Source organism: Eptatretus burgeri, chromosome 8 (assembly GCF_056783735.1).
Source record: "Eptatretus burgeri isolate ZD-2024b chromosome 8, Ebu_testis_v1, whole genome shotgun sequence".
NCBI lineage: Eukaryota > Metazoa > Chordata > Myxini > Myxiniformes > Myxinidae > Eptatretus > Eptatretus burgeri.
In genome coordinates this window covers 60,568,994-60,593,224 of record NC_140968.1, presented here as the reverse complement: position 1 = coordinate 60,593,224, position 24,231 = coordinate 60,568,994, and the positions used below count along the sequence as shown (strand labels likewise).

Genomic DNA, 24,231 nt, shown 5'->3' with positions numbered 1-24,231 from the left:
AACCTGACTGAGGGCAATCTCAGATCATTTGACAAAGTCTGCAACAAGTGTGTGTGTCCAACCTCAAGATTGAACTTTCAAACTTTTCCTTCCTGAAACCCGGTGACACCTTGTTCAAGTCTGTCTCAAAAGTGTGCTATCCATCCCTTCCCTCACTTCAAATGGCACCATCGCTGAATACACTTGTGAGAAGGCTGAATGCCTCAATTCTTTGTTTACTTCCAAATATTGTGTCCCGAACACTTCGCTGTCTACCGACCCTACCCATTCACACCTAAACTGCTCCTGGACTCGTTTGCATCTGAGAAGGTGGAGAAATTCCAGGCAACCCTTGACTGATTCTGCCAGTGAGCCGGATGGCATCAGCTCAAGTGTCTTTGAAAACCTGCTCTGCTGCTCTTGAACGTCCTCTTTCTGCTCTGTTCACCCTGTCATTTGCTCTGAATCATCTTCCATTTGTTTGGATGTCAGCTAACATTACTGCTTTACATGAACTAGAAAGAGCAATCGGTGATTGCAGACCCTCACCAGGACTTGTTTTGTGTGGTGTATTTTGTGTGGAAAATAAATGGTGGGGTAGGGGGGGGGTTGTACTACATGAAAGGTCGTTGATTGTAAATGAAAGGTCAAATGGTCTCATAAACATGTAAATGTCAAAAGCTCGAAAGGTCTAAAGTGTCGGGAGGGTCTGAGGGAGTCTCAAAGCCTATTAGCGTTCAGGAGTGTCTTTGGGGTGTTATAGAGTCCTATCGGGTCTTCTCGTGTATTGTATGGTCTTTGGTGTCTGAAGGGTCTTTGGTGTATTGGGTGTCGTAAAGGTTGTTAGGGCTCGAAATGGTCTTCGGGGTCTTAAGGGTCTTTAGGATCTTGAAGGGTTTTCGGGTTGTAAAGAGTCTAAAGGGTCTTTGGGATCTCAAAGGATCTTTGGGTTCTGGAGGGTCTTAAGGGTCTTTTAAGGGTCTTTAGGTTGGAAAGGTTCTGAAGGGTCTCATTTAATTGATACACGTACTGGCATTCTGTGGAGAAACACGCACGCACGCACGCACGCACGCACGCACACGTGCGCAGACACAATGCATTCACCTCTCCTCTGCTGGGGGTAACACGGTGCAAAAAAAAAAAAAACCAATCTCCTCAACCACATGTCTATTGACTTATAATCATCAACAAGGTCATGGAGTTGATCATCGCAGTTGATATCAAATCCTTCCTTTTCTCCAACAACTTCATCTCAGATCATCAATTTGTATTCAGACCACGTCACTCCACCTTAGACATCCTGTTTCTACTCTCTAAACTAGAACGGTGTTCGGTCGAGCTCATGCCTCAAGCTGCCAAGCTGAGCGGTTTGTCTTGTATTCCACTGATGGGCCAGACCTGAACCCAAATCGAATGTGCTTGTTCTTTTCACCTTACTAAGTCATCCGCCTCGTTGTCGACCTGTACATAACTTTTTGAAATATCATGCTGTGTTTAGTTTTTGCCCCCCCCCACCCCCATCTCGCAATGGTGAAGACACTTGAAAATTGAAGAATTCTCATATCTGCATCCGCATCCGGATTCAAATCTTCACCAAAATCGAATCGATTTGTCCTTGTCATACATCAAAAATCTCCACCAAATACCATCCGAATCCATCCACAACCTTGAGAAATTCTGCTCACAGGCAGAGACAGACAGACAGACATAAAAACATAACCACCTCCCACCTTCAGTGGCGGAGGTAACAATCGATGTAGGCCCTCAATGTCAGACGAGCACCCTGCCTTTACCTCCATATTCACAGCCTATGGCATCCAAGACCAACTCAGCACACAACTTATTCATCTACTCAGGTGACTTGTACCTGTGAATGGAATCCTTTCCCTGTGTCGATGCTGGAGAGCCCCATGGGCACAGTGTTCTGTGCCCCGTCTTCATCCCATCTTAATAATCTATCTCTCTGACTCTTCAATCCTCTTTTTCTATTTGCTGACAACTCCATCCTCTGCTGTAACATCCCTCATCCTTAACAAAGGCAGTGAGCAGCCTCTTCCCCCACTTCAGACCTTGATAGAATCACAAGCTGGTCAAATGCTGGAAATGTCTCTCATTCCTGACAAATCTCACTCTGAACGAACAGTCCAGCAAACCCTCCCATCTACGTTCTTTGGAATCCTCTTGAAGGTCAGTCACTCAAACTTTTGAGCTTCGCTATTACCTGTTGTTTCTCGGCAAACCACATTTCCAATTTGTCTTCCAAAGCCAGCCACTGGGCATCCTCCATCATGCAAAGTCCGTCCTTGGCACACCTGAACTCTTATCCACATACAAGGTCTTCATTTGCAGATTGGCATACTGCTGTCCCCTCTGGGCTGGCGGTCCCTGCCTCACGCTATGCTCAGCTTAACGCCATGGAAACCAATGCCAAGCCTCCCATGATGGAATCTCCCATGACGGAATCTCCCATGACGGAATCTCCCATGACGGAATCTCCCATGATGGAATCTCCCATGATGAAGCTGAGTCTATGGGCATATCACTTTCACACCACAGACATGTCGGTCTTCTCTGTCTTCCACCGACTCCTTTCTGCTCTTCCCCCCCCCCCTTTCAACCCCTTTCTGGTGTTCCTTTTGTTATGTTGCGTCCTGATCCATTCGAAGTTCTTGCTATCCACAAGCCTCGACTTTGTGTACAAAAAGCCCTTTTGGCTTTTGTCATACTTGTCCAAATTTTCATTCTTGTTTGGTCAGTCTTTCTCATGAATATTTCTTTTTCTTCTTCTTTTTTTTCTTTTAATTCCCCCCAACATTTTAATGGTGGTTTTTTAAAATTCAACTCGATCATTCGATCATTTAATCCAACAAGTGTCATGCAGGCATGCTCTTTAATTTTCACTTTGACCAATAGCTTGCCGCTTGATGCGGTATTTCTCTGCATGGTGCTGCATGAGAATAGGTTTGTTAAATTTGACCTCGCTGTTGATCAAATTGGAGATTACCAAAGCTCGAATGCTACCGACGGCTATTTTCGTCAACCTTAACTGCTTTCAAATGCCTGAAGATCAACAGCTCAAGAGCGACCAAGTGACCCGCTCATCCTGATTGTTGCCGTTTGGTAATTTGAAGCAATTTGGACCTCAGTCATTTGACGGTCATTTCGGGCACTTAAGCATAATAGGTTGGTTGCAGGTTGGTGAATATTGCTCCAGTTAATTTTTGACTAGTTTGAGGAAATGTAAGACAGATGCCTGTCAGAAAAATGTTGTTTGAGCTCGAAGTTCTGCAACTGTTTCACTCGTCAAGAAAGTTGCTTCACCGTCTCTTGTTCCCCCACCTCTCACATTCCTGTTTTAGAAACTTTATTTTTCAGTTAATTCCTCCCTCCTTTGCCTCCTCTATAAAGGCTTGTCTAATTTATCATAGATACAAATATGGGCAGAATATTCTCCACCACCCCTCTACCTTGTATGCTCCATTGCCTCTTCCTTTTCACCCCTCCCAAACATGTTTCTCCTTTTCCCCCATTGCTCCCACGCTGCACTCTACCCTCCTCACTTTCCATCATCTCACCCTTGCATTACTCTTATAAATTTTAACTTGTCAATTTAGCTCTCCTAACATTCACTGATAATAAATATATCCAGCGCTTCACTTTGATTCTCCTTTCATCAAAACATGTAACTCGATTACTGAACACCTACACAACATTTCTCAAAAGTAACCGTCTAATCATTGTGCTGATTGTCTCATGTTGAGGTCACTCATGAAGAACCCATCCTTACAGGTGGCATAATTCCTCCAGAATTGGTAATTTAGTACAACTTGTAATACCGCCTCCTACCAGGACTTGTACTTTGCCTGACATAATCATCGAATTTATAAAGTTCCTTCTAACCACTGATTGATTGATTGATTGATTGACTGGCTTACTAACTCAGTGATATAAATGTTTAGTGCCTTTTTGGTGTGGTGGAAAGCTGAAAGTTTGCATTTTGCTGACAACTCGGAGCCAATATCCCAGGAAAAATCACAAAATGGTCAGAAATTGTCCGCAAACAAAAATATCCATGAATAAGAGTCGGCCGGTGCAGCCTTTGTCTGCTCACTGCTGGTCAACAATGGAACAAACACTGGAACTGGTTGTTGGGAACGGTAACAACTGCTATTTCTGCCTCTTTTTATAACATTTTGCCATATTTCCAGAGAAATTACTGCAGCTGTATAGTTTTTAATAGAACCCATTATAATCACTAATTCTTGATTTACCTGAGCTGTATCACTGCCCCCACTGTGGGACTGAGCCCCTGGGACTGATTTATTTATTTATTTATTTATTTATTTTTAATCACCAAAAAACACTCCTTACTCCCCATTTTCAACCACCAGTTTTGAATTTATTCTGCCCATTGGTTCATGAGTGCATACAGGTCGAACAAACAGACACTTTGAGAATTGCAGTATGATTGCTCTTCCATTCTCACTGGTCTCCACACAAAGCTGTTTGAGCAAAGCATTGTTTTACATTCGGCAGAAAATATCTTCATGTTTTACCTTAACTCTCACCTGTTTTCCAATAAACTCACGCATGGATTTGAACCCTGACTTGTGGGATTTCATGCCCAGCATCTGAACCTCTGACTTCACTCCACTTGTCAACCCTTGAGCCAGCAATTTTTTTCAATCAGTTATGGGGAAGGATTGACATCTGATTGCATTCCACTTCATGGGAAGTTTATTTAATTACCTGTAATCAAACTATTTTAATGAACCATGAGTCATTAATTATTTAACCCTTTGAACCCTGAGCCCCTTGGAGTTCCCCCTCCCCCACCACCCTGGCCTCCCTGGAGAAAAATCTGGCTGCTCGGGTGTATGGAGGTTTGAATAGCTGCTGGTATAACAACCCCCAGGATTCAAAGGGTTAAATACCTTGTATTGCTGAAAAAGTACCTTCCATTGTGACAAAATAGCAATTTGAAATGCTTTCTATTGCAGTTGTCATTAAACGCCACAAGCTGCTGCCCTGAGACCGACGAAAGCCTCACTGACGGTCCAAGGCCGGGAAAGGTGCGCGTGAAGCAGGAGCCATGTGAAAGTGAGGGAGACAACGAGGAGCCGGGCTCTGCTGAGAAGCGCCCAAGATCCGATCACATCTCGTTACATGGGCAGGTAAAATGGCTGCCTTTCCTCCCATCCTGTCATGCATCTCAGATTCCCTTACAAAATTCAAATATTTTCACTTGATACCCCCACCCCTTCCTTTAATTAAGAAAGGATATTAACTGCTTTGTAATGATGGCGGTTTTCTTTCTATCCTGTTTAAAACATTCTTGGGAATTACGCCGTCACGTAATTGAGTTAACTTGGGATTGCAGAAGCGTGATGCCCTTCAGAACAAGGGATTCATGAAAGTGGATTGCTGTTTTTGAGTTCAAATCTTCACTCGCACTGCGAGTTAAGGAGTATATAGGCCGTACTACGTCAGACGCACTTCCTTGTTTTGTTAGAAAGGACAAAAATACGAATATCCATTTTGGGGTTTGCCCGTGCTTGTTGTTCCCAACTGAGCAGTTAACTCATGATTGTGGAATCCCAGATTCAAATCTCATACTCCATGTTGGTTTGTCCATCGTCTCCTCTTATCAATGTTATTCATGTGGAAGTGCGCTGTGTGATAAAATCCTTTGCCCCTTTTGTTGAGTGCAAGTTCCATGGGCCTTTGAGTATCGAGGATAAAAATTAAAAAACAAATTGAGGGGAGATGTAGAACCACAGAAGCATAGCCATCTCAAGATGAACTGCTTGTATTTGTTTGAACCAATATAAGTGCAACATAACTCAAGGTTGGACAAGTGAGTTAAATTGCAGTGAATGTGCTCGGAGAAAATGTTCTGCCACAGACTTAAATGACTTGGCAATGAAATCTTTGACAACCAGAATGTAAAATGCGCATCTCAAAGATGATTTGTCTGTTTATGATGGGTCCTGCACTGTACCACTTGACGTGATTGATCGCAACGATGTAATATTGTCGTGCTGCATCAACGCAACTGTCTGATGTGGAGCTCTGAGAGGTCACCGATGCGAGGAATTCTCTGAAAGTATGTGAATGTTTGCAAAAAAAAAAATTAATAAATCGTGTGTTAATTTGAGTCATCGGATGTTTTTCCTCGTGCCTGTTGGGGATATGTTTGGCATGTGTGGATTGTATCGTACTCCATTTATGGCGGAGACAAATCATTAATTTCTGCCAAGAGTTCAGTATTTTCTCATGATTAACTGAACCCACTGTTTATTTATTTTTTGGATTAAATTTCAAGACCTGAAAAATCACGTTTGTTTTGGCCGCTGCGGTTAATGTGAAATTTTCTTATGCATTGTTTATTAAATTTGGAAATGTGTGATAACTTGTAAATATTCATAATGCAGAAAATGTGTGCCTGCTATGGGGGTATTTTCTTGGCATTTTTATTCAACGATTCTTCTTCAAGAGCCACAAATGTCTGCTTGAGATGTGAAGCTTTATATTGCCAGAAACACCTCTCAGTGTGAGCTGGAGTTCTTCAGTTGAAATGGGATCGGTGTTACGATTTATAATGAGCCATTTGAGACATTCTGGCAGCACGCTTGAAGCTTTTTCAAAAGCTTTTTGTTTTATTTAATATCCTCGCTCTGTCCGAGTTTAAATTCTTGCGAATACCTTGTAGGCCTTATTGGAACAGCAACGGATGCAGCAGCTGCAGTTGTATCAAGCGCAGCTTGCGGCAGCAGGCCGTGCCACAGGCCTGCCTCCACGTCGACCCCTTATCCGCACCCGCTCATCTCCGGCTTATGCCTGCTTACCACAACCAGAACCTGCCCGCCAACACCGCTTCACGACAGGTCTTGTCAAATTCCATCTGATAGTTTGATTATTTGAAGGGTTCATTCAACTGATGTTTGTTTGCCTGTTTGTATATTCCTTGAATGGACATGCTCATGGATTGGTGCTTTTGGTTGTTCAGGGTTGGTGTACGACACACAGATGCAGAAACATCAGTGCAGCTGTGGAGATAACACTTCACATCCTGAGCATGCAGGCCGTATTCAGAGCATCTGGTCCCGTCTGCAGGAAACAGGCCTAGTGGCTAAGTGTGAGGTATGAAGTGGGAGTTGGTGCACTAAATCCTTTCCTCACTTCATTGTGTACTTCCCTGACGGGTGTGATGCTCTAATAAGTTGTTTTGTCCGTCTGGTGTTGGCCTCGTTGACTCCAGTCTTTTATTCGGAAGTGTGTGGGAAGAGATGTGGGATGGCACAACTGAAATGAGTCAAACACTTTTGACACGCAGTTTAAATTGCACCCAATTGAGCTGCAAATTTCTAATTCCTGAAATGTTGTGACATTTAAGCATTCTTGTCTGGTTGGTTAGTGTGAAAATCATGTTGCAAAAAAAAAAAATTATATATATATATATATATATATATATATATATATATATATATATATATATATATATATATATATATATATATATATATATATATATATATATATATATATATATATATATATATATATACATACATACATATACTGGAGAGAATTATTAATGAAAACAGTGCACCTTGAACCTGCCTCACAAAATTTTATTTATTCATTATTTTTGAAGTTTCACAAAAATAATTGTTGCTTCTGTTCTTTCCTTCTGGAGCTTTGAACTCGTCGTTTATTCATGCAAAGTAAAATATATTGACAAACACACCGACTCATAAAAATACATTCAACTTCAAGACTAAGCTCATTGAGAAATGTTCATGAAATGTATAAACGTTGTATGTCGCACTGCAGAAAAGCATTTGTAACATGGTTCTTGCACTGCAGAGAACAATGCCACCTCCATGGCCACTTTTTGAGGAGAGTGTCTTGATCGTGTGATCGCTTTCAATCGGCAGTTGCAAATGACGGTCAGTTGCACAACTACTTCGCACTGGAGCTGGCGACTCTGACTCGAGTTGAACTCGAGTGGGAAAAATATTGTGCCTTGCAACTCGACTCAGACTTGACAAATTGACTTGAGACTTGGTGTCAGAGGACTTGCAACTTACTTGCGGCTTCAGTTTATAATGACGTGTCGACAAAGTTCGAAAATAATTGTTGAATAGAAATATTGATTTAATACGGGCTTTAAAACATATGGTAAACTAGAACTGCACTCGGTGCAGCACACACCTCCACCAGATTGACCAATTTGTTTTGTATCCCCCTGTTGGCCGGATCTGCATCGCGACCTGAACCAAAATCGAATCTTCTCATCACCTGCCCAACTTATCCACCAAGTTTTGTCATAACCCATCCATATTTTTTCTGAAATATCATGCTATACATCATTTTTGGCTCCATTTCTCAATGGTGAAGAATTATTATTACTCAAGGAATAAAAAACAAACAAAAATAAAAACCTATGATACCGATCCAGATCTTCACCAAAATTGAATCAATCAGTTGTCCTCGCCCACCTCACCTGTCCACCCAGCTTCATCTGAATTAGTTCTTAACTTTTTGAAATAAACTGCTCACAGACATGGAAAAACTTTCGTCCACCTTCAGTGGCGGAGGGAATGATTTTCAGTTGTGAGCATGAGCAATGCACGAACGCTCATGGCCACCGAGTCGCATACCTTTCGCCACTGAGGTTAAAGGTAGTGTTCACTTTCCAGATAGTACACTTTGTCCATGCGGCAAGCAGAAGCACCAGTCTTACCAACGTGGGAAACTTTATTCAAATCATGAACATTCATGCCAGGGGAAACTTGGCCCTGATTGGTAGCCCTGTGTATGTTCCAACCTGATAAAAAGATTTTGTGATGATTGAAATATGTCGGTTGACATGGATTATTGAAATTATATCACGACTTGTCTTTTGAAACAAAAATGTAAAAAAAGTATGGGATCTTAAAGTACAACAATTGAAGTTAAGTTATACGTTTCATTTTAACATACATAATAAATTCTAAAATCTCGACCTCATCTCCATTGAATGTTTTGGTTCAACATATAAACCATTTAAACATAAGCTGAGGCTACCGACTAATCTCATGTACATGCAGGTTGTGGACAAAAAATGTAAACACTAATGTAAAGTCACTTAATCGGGCATTGTGTCACTATGCACAGCCTGTGTGCACTGTAGCATGGAGTCAACCAGCATCTGGATTCTGCAGGAGGGAGGCAGCACCATTCTTCCACGAGAAGGTCAATCAATTCACACCTGTTTGAGTTTGATGGAGGTGAAAATGCTGTCTCAGACATCATTGCAAAATATCCCATAAATGTTCGATTGGGTTCAGATCTAGTGACGAGAAGGCCATGATGATATGGATAATGTCATTGTCGTGCTCATCAAACCATTGTGTGACCACACGTGCTCTGTGAATGGAGGAATTGTGATCCTGGATCACACCCCTCCTGGCAGGAAATAAATGCTGCAACATGGAATGAAGATGATCACTCGGTACCATTAATCGATGATTGGAATTGACCTTGCCATCTTAGGGAATGACTACACCCAAACATGCAAGGAAAATGTACCCCACAACATTACAGAACCACCAGAGCCCTTCACTGTTGGAATCCAGCACTCAGGGTTGGAGAGTTATTTTGGTTGGTGCTGCACGTACACTCATCCGTTTGTCAAGAACATGGTGAAGGATGACTCACCTGACCATATCACATTTCTCCACTGCTTGGTCGTCCATTTCCTGTGCTATTTTAACCACTGGATTCACAAATGTGCATTTCCAGGTGTGACGAGTGGTTTGTGCACTGCAACCTGACTGGTATCCCGCTCTGTGGAGTTCTCGGCGAACCGTTTTTGATGAAACCGTCAGCACACGCCGCAGGTTCAAATTTACAGTCAATTGATCTGCAATTGCTCACCTACTTTGCCTTGCACTTCAAATGAATGCATGGACATCACAATCGTTAAGTGTGCGCTTACGCCCACTGTTGCCCTTTGCTGATGTCTTTCTCTTGGAGTTCCATGCCGACCTCACCTTAGACACCGTTGCTCATGAAACATCAGCAAGTTGAGCAGTCTTTGTCGCTGAAGTTCCTGCCAAACTTTCCCCAACAATCACTCTGCTTTCAAAGTCTTTGAGGTCTCTTCTTGCAGTTCTGCTCGCCATAATTATCGGCAACCAGGTCTGTACATCATTTTATGCATCATCCTAAGCATGCTGGCATGTTATTTGCTTCATGAACACATGGGCCACATCTGTGTGGAAGCCGTTGCTTCCAATATACTTGGTGTCCCTCATTTACCCAGGTGTTTCCATTTTTTGTCCACGACCAGTATGTTCAAGTCGGTACGTTTGTTATGTGTGAAAAATATATTTCACTTTTAGTGTTTCTGGGAACAAGGCCAAAAATGTACACTGTATCAAGGTAACAAAACCAAAACTTGAGTGAAACAGCTTTCCAGAACATACCTTGCAATAAATTATTTGATAGCTTGTACTCTACTCCAGGGTTTTATAAGTAAATGTTGGACTTGGTTTGAGACTTGAACTCAGACTAGAGACTTACTTGACACTTGACTCAAGTGACAATTGTTGACATTACCGCTTCACACTGTCCTCGTTTCTTCTTGCAGAGCTGCGAGGAAGCATCTTGTACAAAAACATATTCAATGCGAGGAAGCACCCTTAACATATTCAAATGAAACTTGTTACATGGCTTTATTTTGATAAGTTACAGAACAAGTTTGAGTTGCAGGGCATTTCGTCAATTTTTCCAGTTATTCCCTTTTTGGACTTGGAAAATATCACATCGGTAGGAGACATTTTGCAAAGCAATTCTTGCTCTTGGTATTCTTCTTTTCTTCTCGTGCAGCAGACTCGCTGGTTTACCTGTAAAGTGCAGACAGTGCAAGGCCAATGGTGTTCTTTCCTCTTCAAACGGATTTTCCAATGTTTTGCGAAAGTATCTCATATTTTGACTCTTGGGCAAATTGTTTGCACAACATCGATCGATTGATCATCACATTCGTCACATTTCCCTCCCCCTCTCTGTGTAAGCTTTTTGTGTAATGATATTTTTAAAAGTTTTACACTTAACCAATTTTAGCACAATGAATACACATCCACCACCTAAAGGACTCGCGTTCGAGGACAAAAGACCCCATGGTCGAGAGACAAATTATTATGCATCACGCATTTCATTTAGAAAGTGTTTAAATGATAAAGCATTTTTTTTACAGATGGACTAACAGGTTTTTATGTAAAACAAAAAGCTTTATGTTATTTATTTGCATTTTCTTTGAGATGTAAGTTTGTTGTAGAACATGCAACAATAATTGCTAAGTGCTTAAATTTTCTCCATTGATATTGTCACAGCTGAGCAGGTTAGTTTTACAGGCAATGACGGTCAATTCTGATTAAAGCATTCTTGGTGAAACCAAGATGGTGGCCAACATGCTGTGGAACAGAGGTGTATTATTTATTTGTAAAGGAGAACATCAAAGCAACTGAAAATGAACAGAAGAAGATATTTGTTTCTTTTCAGGAGTGAGGCTCATGAAAGAGCAAATTGTATTCAGTGAGGCTCATCAGGTGTATGCGCGGCAGGTAATGACGACGTTTGGGGTGTTTTAAGTGAGGTTGACAGCCGTTGGGTTGCGTTTGACGTGGTTGGCATTGGGGTGCTGCACGTGCGTGTACCGATGGGGAAACTGAGGGTATGCACGAGGGTTGTGGTGCAGATGATACAGGTGGTGCTGTGGGTGTGGTGGTGAGCATTGGATGAAATTTGGAGGGAGGGAAGCCATGGAGATGTTTTTGTTGGGGATGAGGACATTAGGTGTGTTGATACTCCATTTTGTGGAAAGGATCAAAAAATGAGGATTTTGTATTGTTTTTGATGGATCGGGTTGAGGGATATTGATGGATTATTGGATTACATTTTGTCGAGTTGTGGTAGATGGACAATGGTTGTGATGTCTGTGGGTATGAATGATCTAAACAGAATATATTCAGAGGACTTGAAGACAAGATACAAATTATTGGGCAATCCATTGAGGGAAAGAGGTTTCAATGCAATTCTTTTTTGGGATTCTCCTGAGAACGTTTGGTAAGGCCAAACAAAAAAAGGAGTTTGTTTACCGTTTCCTACCGACCCATTGCTTTTATATGCGACCCTACGATTTTTTTTGACAATTTGGACTCGGGCGCGTTTGACTCGGGCACCGCCATTTTGAATCCCGCGTGTTCAGTCAGTGAGAGTTTCAAAATGGTGGCGCCTGAGTCAAACGCTCACGAGGACTGCTTTGTGGATCGATCTTTTCACGGTTAGTTTCACCTATTGTGGTGGTGATGATGGTGATGGTGGTGATTTGGTGGTGGCAGTGATGTGGTGGTGGTGGTGGTGGTGTGGTGTGGTGGTGGTGGTGGTGTGGTGGTGGTCATGGTGGTGCAATAGACTTGCAAAAATGTATGAGACTTGCTGTTAAACTATATATGTATATATATATATATATATATATATATATATATATATATATATATATATATATATATATATATATGTATATATATGTATATATATATATATATATATATATTAATAAACAATGCATATTTTCAGCATGCATGAAGCCTAGTGTTGGCTTAGTGGTTAGGGTGGCGGCTTAGGATCCCAGGGTCCTGAGTTCAAGCCCCGTTGGCTGCTCAATTAACACCAGGGGGTTGACTCAGCCAGTCATCCTTCCGAGGTCGGCGAAATGATTGCCAGTGTACTGGTCCCGGTGTATGTCCCGGTTAGAATAGGTGTACCATATCCCTGTGTGTCGTAAGAGGCGACCAGGGTTGGCGTCAGGAAGGGCATCCGGCCATAAAACATTGCCTCAAGAAAAAGCCAAACCCCTGCACAGCAGGGAAAAATGGCTGTAAAAACGGTCATTTTTTTATTTATTTTCAGCATGCATGCATTGTTAAATATGTATAGAAATTTAAGACAGAATAAAGTGCATTTTAGCAAGTCGAGTGCACTGCCACCACCACCACCACCACCACAACCACACAACCACACTACCACCACCATTACCACTACCACCACCACACTACCACCACCACACCACTACCACCACCACACCACTACCACCACACCACTACCACCACACTACCACCACACTACCACCACATCACTACCACCACACCACTACCACCACCACACCACTACCACCACCACTACCACCAAGGAAAATAATCATTTTTAATCGAGTTATATGAATGTATTCATGGCAAAAAAAATTGTCAAAAAAAAAAAATTCCCGACCTACCTACCCAATTTTTTTTGGCCATGCAATAGGAAACAAATGTTTTTTTTTTTAGGTCATCTCTATCATCTCAGTAGAGATGAACTAATAAAGCCAGTCTCGAAGTCTGTCCGCCCGTCTGTACGTCTGTACGTCTGTCCGTCCAAAATCAAACCTAGTGGAGACAAATAACCAATAGTGAATGGATAGTGGTCGATGAGACGTGCACAACGATATAACTTTCGAGGTCAACGTCACGAGGCTGTCAAAGTTGCGAAAATCATCGATTTCAAATCGTATCTCCTCCCTCATTTATCAAGAGAGATCAAATGTTATCAGTGATTCAGATGCCATGGACTATTATCTAGAACAGTGGTTCTCAAACTTTTTTTGACTACCGCCCCCTTCTGCCCTCTTGGACTGGCCCAATGCCCCCTTGTCCTATCGTTCGTGGTCGGACACCCAGTTCGCAATAGGATAGTCCGAAATTATGTAGATAGGAAGCAAAAATAACAGAAGCCAAATATTTTCTGAATAATATTTTACTTTATTTTACTTTACTTTTCCTTTACTTCTCTATTTTATTTTGCACTACCTACAATGTTTCAGCAGAACAGGTCCAGGTGAGGCAAACTGGGAATCTGTTATCACAGGCCTAAATACCGTTGGTGTGAAGGGTGGGCCTGGTGACTCGCTGTGAGATTATGAACTCGCTGCGAGAGTGGTGGTGGTAGTGTGGTCTGGCTCCATCTCAGTGAGGTAGAGATACAGATCGCCCCTCTTGGTAATGTCAAGGTGGTTTCGATACTTGGTCAGCAGCACCATCACAGTGCTGAACCCTCTTTCAACGAGGTATGATGTGGGGAACGCCATCAGCAGCAGTTCTGCCTCTGTCCACATTGCGGGGTATTCGCCCCGCTCCAGAATCCAGAATTTGCCGTATTTATGCTGTGAGAATCTTGCCTTCGCCTCATCATCATTCCACAAGTTGATAATTTCGTCCTGTAATTCGCGCTTCACATCTCGAATGTCACATTTGAATGGGTTGATCACCCATGCTGGCACCGACAGTTCTAGCATGTCTCTGAAACGCTGCTCCATATCTCCACGAATCTTCTCAAGGTGATTGCAATAAACAAGCAGCTCTTCATCAGAAACAGCAGTTTCCTTTGCCAACCAAGGAAAGTGGTACATATCTCTGCGGCCGAGGGTTTCCCTGTGCAGAGTCGCCTTGGTTACGAACGCGCCGATCACTTTCTTTGCTTTAATCAGCGTCATATAGTCACCCTGGAGTTGTTTGTTGACATCATTCAGTGTCTTGAATATGTCCGTGAGGTAAGCCACATCATGCTCAATCACATTCACTTTCTCCGATAACTCTGTATCAATTTCCGACAGAAACTCGACCACTGTCGAGAAGAGGGCATGGAAACGGGTCAAACAAGTGTCTTTGGACAACCATCGAACTTCGGTATGCAACAAGAGCCTCTTGAATGGTTCATCATTCTCCTGGCAAAGCTGACGAAACAGCCGATCATGCAGAGACAACACCTTGATTTTATTCACTGCTTTGATTACTATTTGGAGTGATGTATGAAGTATGGTGGTGAGAACTTTTGCTACAAGATGTTGATGGTGCACGACACAGTGAATGGCGAACACGGACGGTACCTGGTTCTTCAGAAGTGCAATAAAACCACGCTGGCGGCCAACCATCGCTGGTGCCCCGTCCATCGCGCAAGCGAGAATGTTCTCCATCGGTATGTTATCAGTAAAGTACTTCTCCAACGTTTGGAAGATGGAAGAACCCTTCGTATCGGTCTGGAGAGAGCGGGTAAACAACAATTCTTCCACCATTTCCTGATCACGGATGAAGCGAACGTAGCAGAGTAACAGAGCTTCAGTGTCACGCAAAGTGGACTCATCCAGCTGGATGGCGAAGTGCGTGCTTCTCCGCTCACAACACAGCTTATCTTCTACATCTGATGACATTTCATCAATCCGCCTGGCCACGGAATCATTGCTGAGCGCAATCGACGAGAGAACTGGATATGGATCCTGGCCCATAACAGTTTTTATCACTTCCCCAACAGCCGGTTTGATCAACTGTTCGCCGATTGAATACGGTTTTCCAGATCTGGCGATGAGCAATGACAGCTTGTACGACGCTTCCAGTCCTTTATCCACGAGCTTTCGGCTGGCTTTGAACATTGTCGTTACTGAGGATCGCTTCTCAAATTTCTTTCAGCGATTGGAAATGGCTGACCTCTGCGCGAGCCTTATCACTGTGCTTTTTACTCAGGTGCTCGCTCAGTCGAGATGGTTTCATTGCTTCATTGGATGGCGTGATACCACACAACAAACACATCGGTAACTGCTGTTCGTCAGGGATGGAATGAATCCACACTTGATGTATTCAACGGAATGGTGACGACACTTTTTCTTTGAGGCCGACATCTTGAAGCCGACCGGACGTGAAGCTTTTTTGAATAACGAAATCAATACGCCAAGATGTCGAAAGACTAACACCAGTGATAAGGCCAAACAATAATTATATATTTCTGGTCTCTGGTCAGCACGCGCATCGATTTTCACCCTGCGCGTCAAAAAAAATTTTTATTCACATTTCCAATGGTAGCTACAACAGCGCGTGCCTAAAACACAATGTCGCGCCGCCTCAGTACTCGCGCCACCTCAGTGCTCGCGCCTTGCTGGGAATTGCGCTGCCCGATCATAACACATGTATATGGTATTCACACCATGTGTCTTAAAAAAAAAACACTGACTTGCATTGTTGGTAAACAAGTCTGTAATATGCTTGAAGAACTTAATGATTTTCAGAATAAATATATTTTAAAATGTGTTCATTATTTACAAAAAGGCCTACCTGTCCCATTTCCTGTCTTTAATTTCTCTCTCGACGGCGCCACGGCAACCGAGGAGGACCACAACGGGCATTGTATGGCCAATTTGCCGAATGGCGCCGGGTAACCTGTTCAGACTGCAGGAAGCCCAATGAGCGCTCCGAATCGCCGCTGCTCCTCTAAATCGCCAGTGCCCCCCAAATCATTGCCAGCGCCCCCTACCGCTCGTGGAGTCTGCAGCGCCCCCCTGAAAGTTCCCAGCGCCCACTGGGGGGCGGTAGGGACCACTTTGAGAACCACTAATCTAGAACATAGGTCCCCAACCTGCGGCCCCTGAGACGGATTTATGCGGCCCGTGGTACTGCCAATTTGTCAGGGTCAATGATCAAAGCGTTCTATAATTTTTATTATGATTTTGATTCTCCCCTGCTGGATTTTTAGAGCCTCCACATCCTCCCTTCCGGCAATTATCCCAACCTCATGTGACTCGCCCTTAACACAGCATCAATATTTGGCTCTGCCTACTGTTGCGAGCAGCTCTTCAGTCGCATGAAGCTGCTCAAAAACCAGTCGCATGCCCAGCTGACAGACGCCCATCTCAGTGACGTTCTGTTGATCTCTGTGTCCTCCATCAAACCGGACGTTGTAACACTCTCTGCTGGTAAGCAGCACCAGCCATCTCATTGAATGTGCTCGTAGGCCCTTTCATATAACTATTTTTCTCAATTGTGTTTAGGTTTGCATGTGCGTTTTCAATAAAAACTGTATTTAACTGTTTTTTTCACGTTTTTCGGAATTTAGTGTCCTTTTTTTGGGTGCGGCCCTCTGACCCTCACCACTTTGGTTTTGTGGCCCTCGGCCCATAAAGGTTGGAGACCCCTGATCTAGAACAACACGAGCCATTTTTTTGAAATTTGCTCTCGTTCCGATTTTATAGCCCTTCAAACTTCGCTCTGATTCTTACTTGTCCGGTACTAATTTGAAGTGGTCATCCGGAGGCCGGCGCCAATCTCTGAAGATGCTCCGGGTCCTGCGCAAATTTTTTCATATTTTTGCCCCGTATGAGCCGTTTATAAAGTACATACAAAAATGAGGGGGTGGGTGGTTTAAAGCCCTCGTACGGGCTGTGTACAGGGGTGGGTGGGTGGGTGGTACGACGGCTGCATACATACTTTATGAAAGTGTTGTCGGACCACATGAAAGCGTTTTAGAAGATGAAGGTGAGCCTGTCGTCATCGCGAGGGGGAGAAAATATCCCCGTTCACAGGAACATTTTCGACGTGATGTTGAATCCGTGGACGTCAATAATTGTTCCATATCACTGTATTAGCATAGTTAATAATTACTGATGCATTTGAGATAAATCTACAGTTCGTTGTAATCTTCAAGTATTGTGATGTGCTATGAGATGCATATGGGGGGTGGGGGTGGGTGGTCACTAGCCTACATACAGAGGGGGGTGGGTGGTTTTGAAACCTGGAAGTAGAGCGTACGTACTTTATAAACTGCCCCTATTCCAGTCTGGCACAGAGTTACTTTCGACCTCTGGCAGAGATGACCGGCACTCCCGCTCGGGGGTATTTTTTTTTTGGCCGAATTCACAAGTATTGTTCGATGTTAACTTGTGGATGGATGAATGGTTTGGGCAGCATGGATCTTGCTTTTTGAAGCACTAGGAGTCTTTCAGGGGGCAAAAAGGGAGCGTTTCCACAATGATAACCGATTAAACTGAAACAGGCACTCGGTCGAGTGTACACCTCTACCAGCCTGAACAGTTTACATTTTGTATCCCACTGAAAGGCCGGATCTGGATCCAGACCTTAACCAAAATCTAATCTGCTTGTTCTTGTCACTTTACCAATGCATCCATCTAGTTTTGTCATAAGATGTCCACAACTTTTTGAAATGTCATGATTTACATCGTTTTTGGCACGTCTCTCAATGGTGAATGATGATTTTGGAAAATTAAAAAAAATTATTGTTTCCTGATTTGCATTGGGATCTTCACCAAAATCGAATCACTTGGTTCTTGTCAACACACCCAACCTGTCCACAAAGTTTGGTCCAAATCCGTCCGTAACCTTTTGAGATATCGTGTTTTATATGTATAGGTTTTTAGCCCCATTACTCAATGGTGAAGAATAACTTTAAAAATTATTGGATCCGCATCCGGATCTTCACCAAAATCACATTAGGTCTTCCTTGTCATTCAGTAAACCTTTCCAAATCTGTTCATAACTTTTTTTTTAAATATCGTGCTCTGTCGTTTTTGGTCCGATTTCTCACTGGTGAAGAAACACTTAAAAAATTGTCAAATCTGGATTGGGATCTTTAAAATTGAATCAATTCGTCCTTGTCGTGCACCAAACCTGCCCATGGAATTTCATCCAAATCCGTCCAACTTTTTGAGATATCTTGCACATAAACAGACAAACAGACTGAGATGAAAAATAACTGCCATCCATCACTGATGGTGGAGGTAACAAAGGGGGTAGCAAAGCTTGCAATGGAAATTGAAGAGGGAATTGAGGTTTTTTTTTTTAGACTGGAGTCTGGAGATGTTGATGGGGCGAACTTCTGTTGCTAGCATGTTTGGTGGGGATAGGCACCAAAGGGTGGTTCGAGGAGAGTGGTAGTTTCAGATATATACCAACAGCAGGAGTTAAAATATTTAATTTGAAGAGTTTGAAGCTGAGGTACATAGCAAGGAGTATGAAAGAAACCATTGGAGTAAGTGAGATTTTGTTTGATAAGGAAAGTTGTTCGATGCCAGAGGGCGGGATGAGAAAGCTACAAGATTTATTGGAGTGATTGGAACGGGAAGATAGGAGACTGCGTGGCAATCTGGGTGAATGATATCCAAGAACTGGGAAAGAGCAGAACCGAGAAGGATCTTCTAAGTCTCAACCTGGATTGCTTTTTAAGTCAGTTTGTAAAAAAGCCCACAAGGGGGAGTGCGGTGTCTGATCTTTTTTTTTTTTTTTTTTTTTTAAATCAATGATCCCAATATGGTCTCGGAGGTGGTGGTGGGATATATCTGGGGACTTGTGACCACAACGGGGAAATGCGGACATAGTGTGAAACTACTTTATTGAGCTGTGACGTTTGGGATAGTGAGGTAAAGCTGTTACATTTCAGGAAGGCAAACTTTGAGGGTATAAGAAGAGGTAGGTGCTCTTGTTTGGGGAAAAAGCTGACGTATGGGCATTCTGCATCTGAGAAATTGGGCAGCCTTCAAGGAGCAAATGTGTGGGGTGCAGAAAAGGTATATTCTCGGGAAGTGTGAAGGTAGAGGCAAAAAGAGGCCAAGGTGATTAACCAGGGAGGCAAGCAGTGTTCTTGAGGTTAACATTATCAACTTTGGTGGCATAATTGTTCGAGCATATGCTTCAAGTCTGGGAGGTCGGCGGTTTCAAGCCGGCCGAATCGTACCAACGACTTTTAAAATATGTTCTGCTTTCTCGCTTGATGCTCATCATTTAAACGAGATATAGCATGGACAAACAACCATAATTTTATGATAACAGTGCAGACTCTGATGAGTTAAATGACCTCCTCCTGCACTGAAATTCCTTGTTTGGGAAGTGAGAGGGAATTGATCGGTCACAACGATCCCAATTCTCATTTGAAATTCAATCGAGGTTATTGCTTGCTTCTGTTCAAGAGTTGCCCTGCACTGTCCGATGGTCATTTTGTGCAATGCGTCACCTTGCTCTTCCAATTCGCCTCAATCTTGAAGAGAAATAAAACAACAAGGTACCAAAATATCTTGACTTTATCACACCTCACCTGACCTCAGATACTGTAGTAAAAATGGGTTGGGAAGTTCAAGATTTACTCCACACAATCCAGGCTTGTCATGTTTTTGTTTTGTTTGTTTTTTTTTTGTTTTTTTTCTTTTCTTTGGACCACTCAAAGGTCATTTGGTTGGGATTAAGTTTGTGATGATTAATCATTTTCCAAAATTGTTGCATACTCATCACAAAGATTTCTATACAAATGGCATTGAGGAACTAAAGGCCCTGTCGCACCTTGACGATTTAGCCAGCGTATGCCGACTTATGAAAAATTTGTCTAAGACACCGGCACACGTCGAATATGTTATGGGTAAGTTTTTTGTATATGTTAAGAGCACGCTGAAAAACACTGCCATACGTCGTAGTACGCTGGCTTTCATCGTTGTACTTTGCGGTTGTCCTCAAATTTTAGCATGCTTGAAATTTTACAACGTATTCTACATATGACTCGCACGTTCCGCTACACTGGCCATAAGTTGTCGGCACGTTACACGATCGTTGCACACACGTCGAGGTACGTTATGCGATCGTTGACACACTTCGAGGCACGTTACTTGTAAGTTACTCATAAGTTGAGACACGCCGAGGTAATGTTTGGCGTACCCGAAACTTATTTCTAACCTATGATTAACGTGTTGTTGGCACGTTACGCGATCGTTGCCACACATCGACAGACGTTACTTTTAAGTTACTCATAGGCTGAAAGACGTCGGTATAATGGATCGTCCTTGCGTCAGCGTCCACGGCCACGGCCAGGACACTTATTTGCAGCATTCTTCAAACTTTTCTTCGGCATGACGAGGATGTTCACACTTCGATGTCTAGCTTGGCTATGATTCCAATTGTCCATCGGCAGCGTCTATTTAAAATAGTCGAGTTTGAGCATTTTAACATGTTCAGAAGAAACTCTTCAAATTTCCAAACCCCAGCGTCAAAAAACAAAGGCGAGTGACAGCAATTTAAATCGTTCATTGTAAACAATGAAACTAGCTGAGTGGTACCGTTTAAAAGTCGTTGAGTGTAAATAAAATCCAATTGTTGAGCGCAAGCATCTACTTTCAATCGTGGAGATGCAGCCATTTAAATCGTTGAGTGGCAGCCTATGAACCTACCCGTGGACACGCGGACGCAAGGAGGATCCATCATAACCCACACCCTCCCCCTCACACTCACCTACTACTGCCAACATGAACAAACTACGACTAATACTAATACTGATACTGTTACTGCTGACATGGACATCGACTCAAAAAGGAACTCGAAAACACTGTTGGGTTCCCCTTTTATGAGCAGCATTTTTATATACAAATTCCCAAAACCGCTGGGAACACGTCTTTATATGGCAGTTGTAAGCTAGAAACACATTCATTTTTTTTTTTTTGTCGACCGGAAGACGTCATTGGAATACGTCTACATACGTCGATGTGTGTTGGGACTACGTAAAGAATTGGTTCAAAGCACGTCAAACACAAGTTAGAAATAAGTTTCGCGTAAAAAAGACATTACCGCGACGTGTTTCGACTTATGAGTAGCTTATAAGTAGCCTTTGTGGACGTGTGTAAGCGTCCACATATCGTGTGTACAACTTATCCCCATCGCATGCGGAACGTGTGTCATTCGCCGAGTACGTCGTAAAATTTTGAACATGTTTAAAATTTCTTGACTTACTCTACTTACTACGACGTATGATAGCGTACTTTAGCGTTGTACTCACGTATACCAAACTTACTCATACCGTATTTGACGTGCCCCCAACGTTTTAGACACATTTTTCTTAGGTCGGCATACGCTGGCAAGATCGCCAAGGTGTGACCGCGATGTTGTCACTTCCATTTCTACGGCAGTTATGATTCGAATCGTTGTGCGTCAGCCTTTTAATAGGCTACGTCACGACATCGTCGGCGATGCGTGCAACGCGCTATGCCTAAGTTAGATTATCGTTGGGCATAGGTTGTGTAGGCCGACAACAGGTTCATCATTCGTTGGTATAAGTTATCTATAACACAACGAAACGTCCTGTGTCCATTACTAATATGTTATGCATACGACCAACTCGTTATGAATACGTCCGAATCTTTAAAAAAAAAAAAAAAAAGTTCAACGTCAGCCAGCGTTTTACATACATTTTAATACGTTGCCATCGCTGGCTAAAACGTCAAGGTGTGACCGGGCCTTAACCTTTGAGTAACGTGTTGTCGGCACGTTACACGATCGTTGACACACGTCGAGGCACGTTACTTGTACGTTACTCATAAGTCAAAACACGTCGAGGTAATGCTTAGCGTACCCAAAACTTATTTCTAACCTATGAGTAACGTGCTTTGAACCTATGTGTAACGTACCTCCTCCGCATATTGACGTATGTGGATGTATTTGATTGACGTCTTCCAGACGACCACAGAACTTACTGAACGTGTTTCTAATTTGCAGTTACCATATAATGGCGTATTGGCACCGTTAAAAAAAAAAAAAACAAACAAAAAAAAACAATACCCTCCGATATTTCGTCACGTCCGATTGCCTCTTCAGTTTGCTCGTCTTATTCTTAGTTCCTCCTCTGTGAATATTTTCTGTTTGAGGATATTGTCACGTCGACGTCGAAACTTAAAAGCAAATGTCCGAATATATTTTAAAATTCGTGATAGACTAAAAAAACAAACAAAAAAACAACAACAACAACAACAACAACTTCAGATATTTCATCACGTGCCTTCATGGAGCCAAGGAGAAAAAAAGAAAATGTGCCTTGACGGAGAAAATAAGTTTCGGGTATGCTAAACATTACCTCGACGTGTTTCGACTTATGAGTAACTTACAAGGAACTTGTGTCGACGTGTGTCAACGATCGCATATCGTGCCTACAACTTATTCCCAGCGTAGCAGAACGTGTGAGCCATACGGCGAGTATGTCGTAAAATTTTCAGCATGCTTGAAATTTCACGAAGTACGAGACCTACCACGAAATATGACAGCATACTTCATCGTTTTTCAGCATGCTCTTAACGTATACACAACTTACCCATACCGTATTCGACGTGTGCCAGCTTAGTTCGGCAAATTTTTCATAGGTCGGCATACGCTGGCTAAAACGTCAAGGTGTGACTGCGTGGTTGACACTTTCAATTCTCAGGCGGTTATGATTTAAATCGGCGTGCGGCAGGTTTTTAACAGGCTACACCACGAGTTCGTCAGCGATACGTGCAGCGCGCTATGCCCAAGTTAAACTATCGTTGGGCATAGGTTGTGAACGCGACAACAGGCTAAGCATTCGTTGGTATAAGTTATCTATTAGACACCGAAAAGTTCTGTGCCCGTTACTAATATGTTATGCATACGACCAACATGTTATGGATATGACCAAAACTTTAAAAAAAACATCAAAATTTCAGCGTACGCCAACGTTTTACATACATTTTTATACGTTGCCATTGCTGGCTAAATCGTCAAGGTGTGACAGCGTCTTAACATATTGATGAACAAAAGTTTTGGACACGTAGCAGAGAAGTTCTTTGAGAATTTGCAGAATTTCAACAAGTATCCGTTGTGCTTTTTAATAAAATTCTATTTTTATTTTTATTTTTTCTTCTCGAACAAATTGTCCACGTGCAGCTTCAACTACCCTTGTATATTTTGATTGAGTTGAGCTTTAAAAACAATTTTTTCAAGCAAATTGGTGATATATTGCAATGGATCAAAGGTTAACTTAAATGTGAAACATTTTTAAAAGTTGCGAAATGTCAACAAGCCACCCAAGATGATATTACAAGGAAGCACCTTGGGAGGAAGCCATATGGCCCAACACACCCGTGCTTCATCACCACTATGTTTGTTCCTTGAATTCCACGTGGTCATTGCGAGAAAACCTTTACATGGACTTGAGGAAATACAACTTCATTTATCATACATCGATTTGCAATCCTGAATTTGAAAGCCAAATCACAGTGGCAATGATATGTTGTGTGTGTGTGTGTGTGTGTGTGTGTGTGTGTGTGTGTGTGTGTGTGTGTGTGTGTGTGTGTGTGTGTGTGTGTGTGTGTGTGTGTGTGTGTGAGTGTGTGTGTGTGTGTGTGTGTGTGTGTGTGTGTGTACTGTATATGTATATGTATGTATGTATATATATATAGACTCTATTTATATTTTTAATTTAAAATATTTATATATTTACATAATATATTGTTGTGAGTCTGGGGGTTATATTCCCCCCCCTCCCCGACCCAGTTGTGGTGGACAGGCGGTCGACACCGATCAGGACTGGGTCGCCGAGTGGTTTTCCTTTGGAGGTGGACACGTGATC

At 42.5% G+C, this 24,231-nt stretch overlaps 1 protein-coding gene across 11 annotated transcripts in view; it reads left to right on the top strand.

The window, feature by feature from the left end:
* Window positions 1-24,231, top strand: part of LOC147021846 (histone deacetylase 4-like) — a 291,321-nt gene that overhangs the window by 160,709 nt on the left and 106,381 nt on the right. For all 11 annotated transcript variants that reach the window (XM_085892251.1, XM_085892252.1, XM_085892253.1 and 8 more), the window contains 3 exons: window positions 4,980-5,153; window positions 6,692-6,866; window positions 6,989-7,122. In XM_085892251.1, the coding sequence (XP_085748377.1) occupies window positions 4,980-5,153; window positions 6,692-6,866; window positions 6,989-7,122 (483 nt within the window). The remainder of the gene's footprint in view (window positions 1-4,979; window positions 5,154-6,691; window positions 6,867-6,988; window positions 7,123-24,231) is intronic.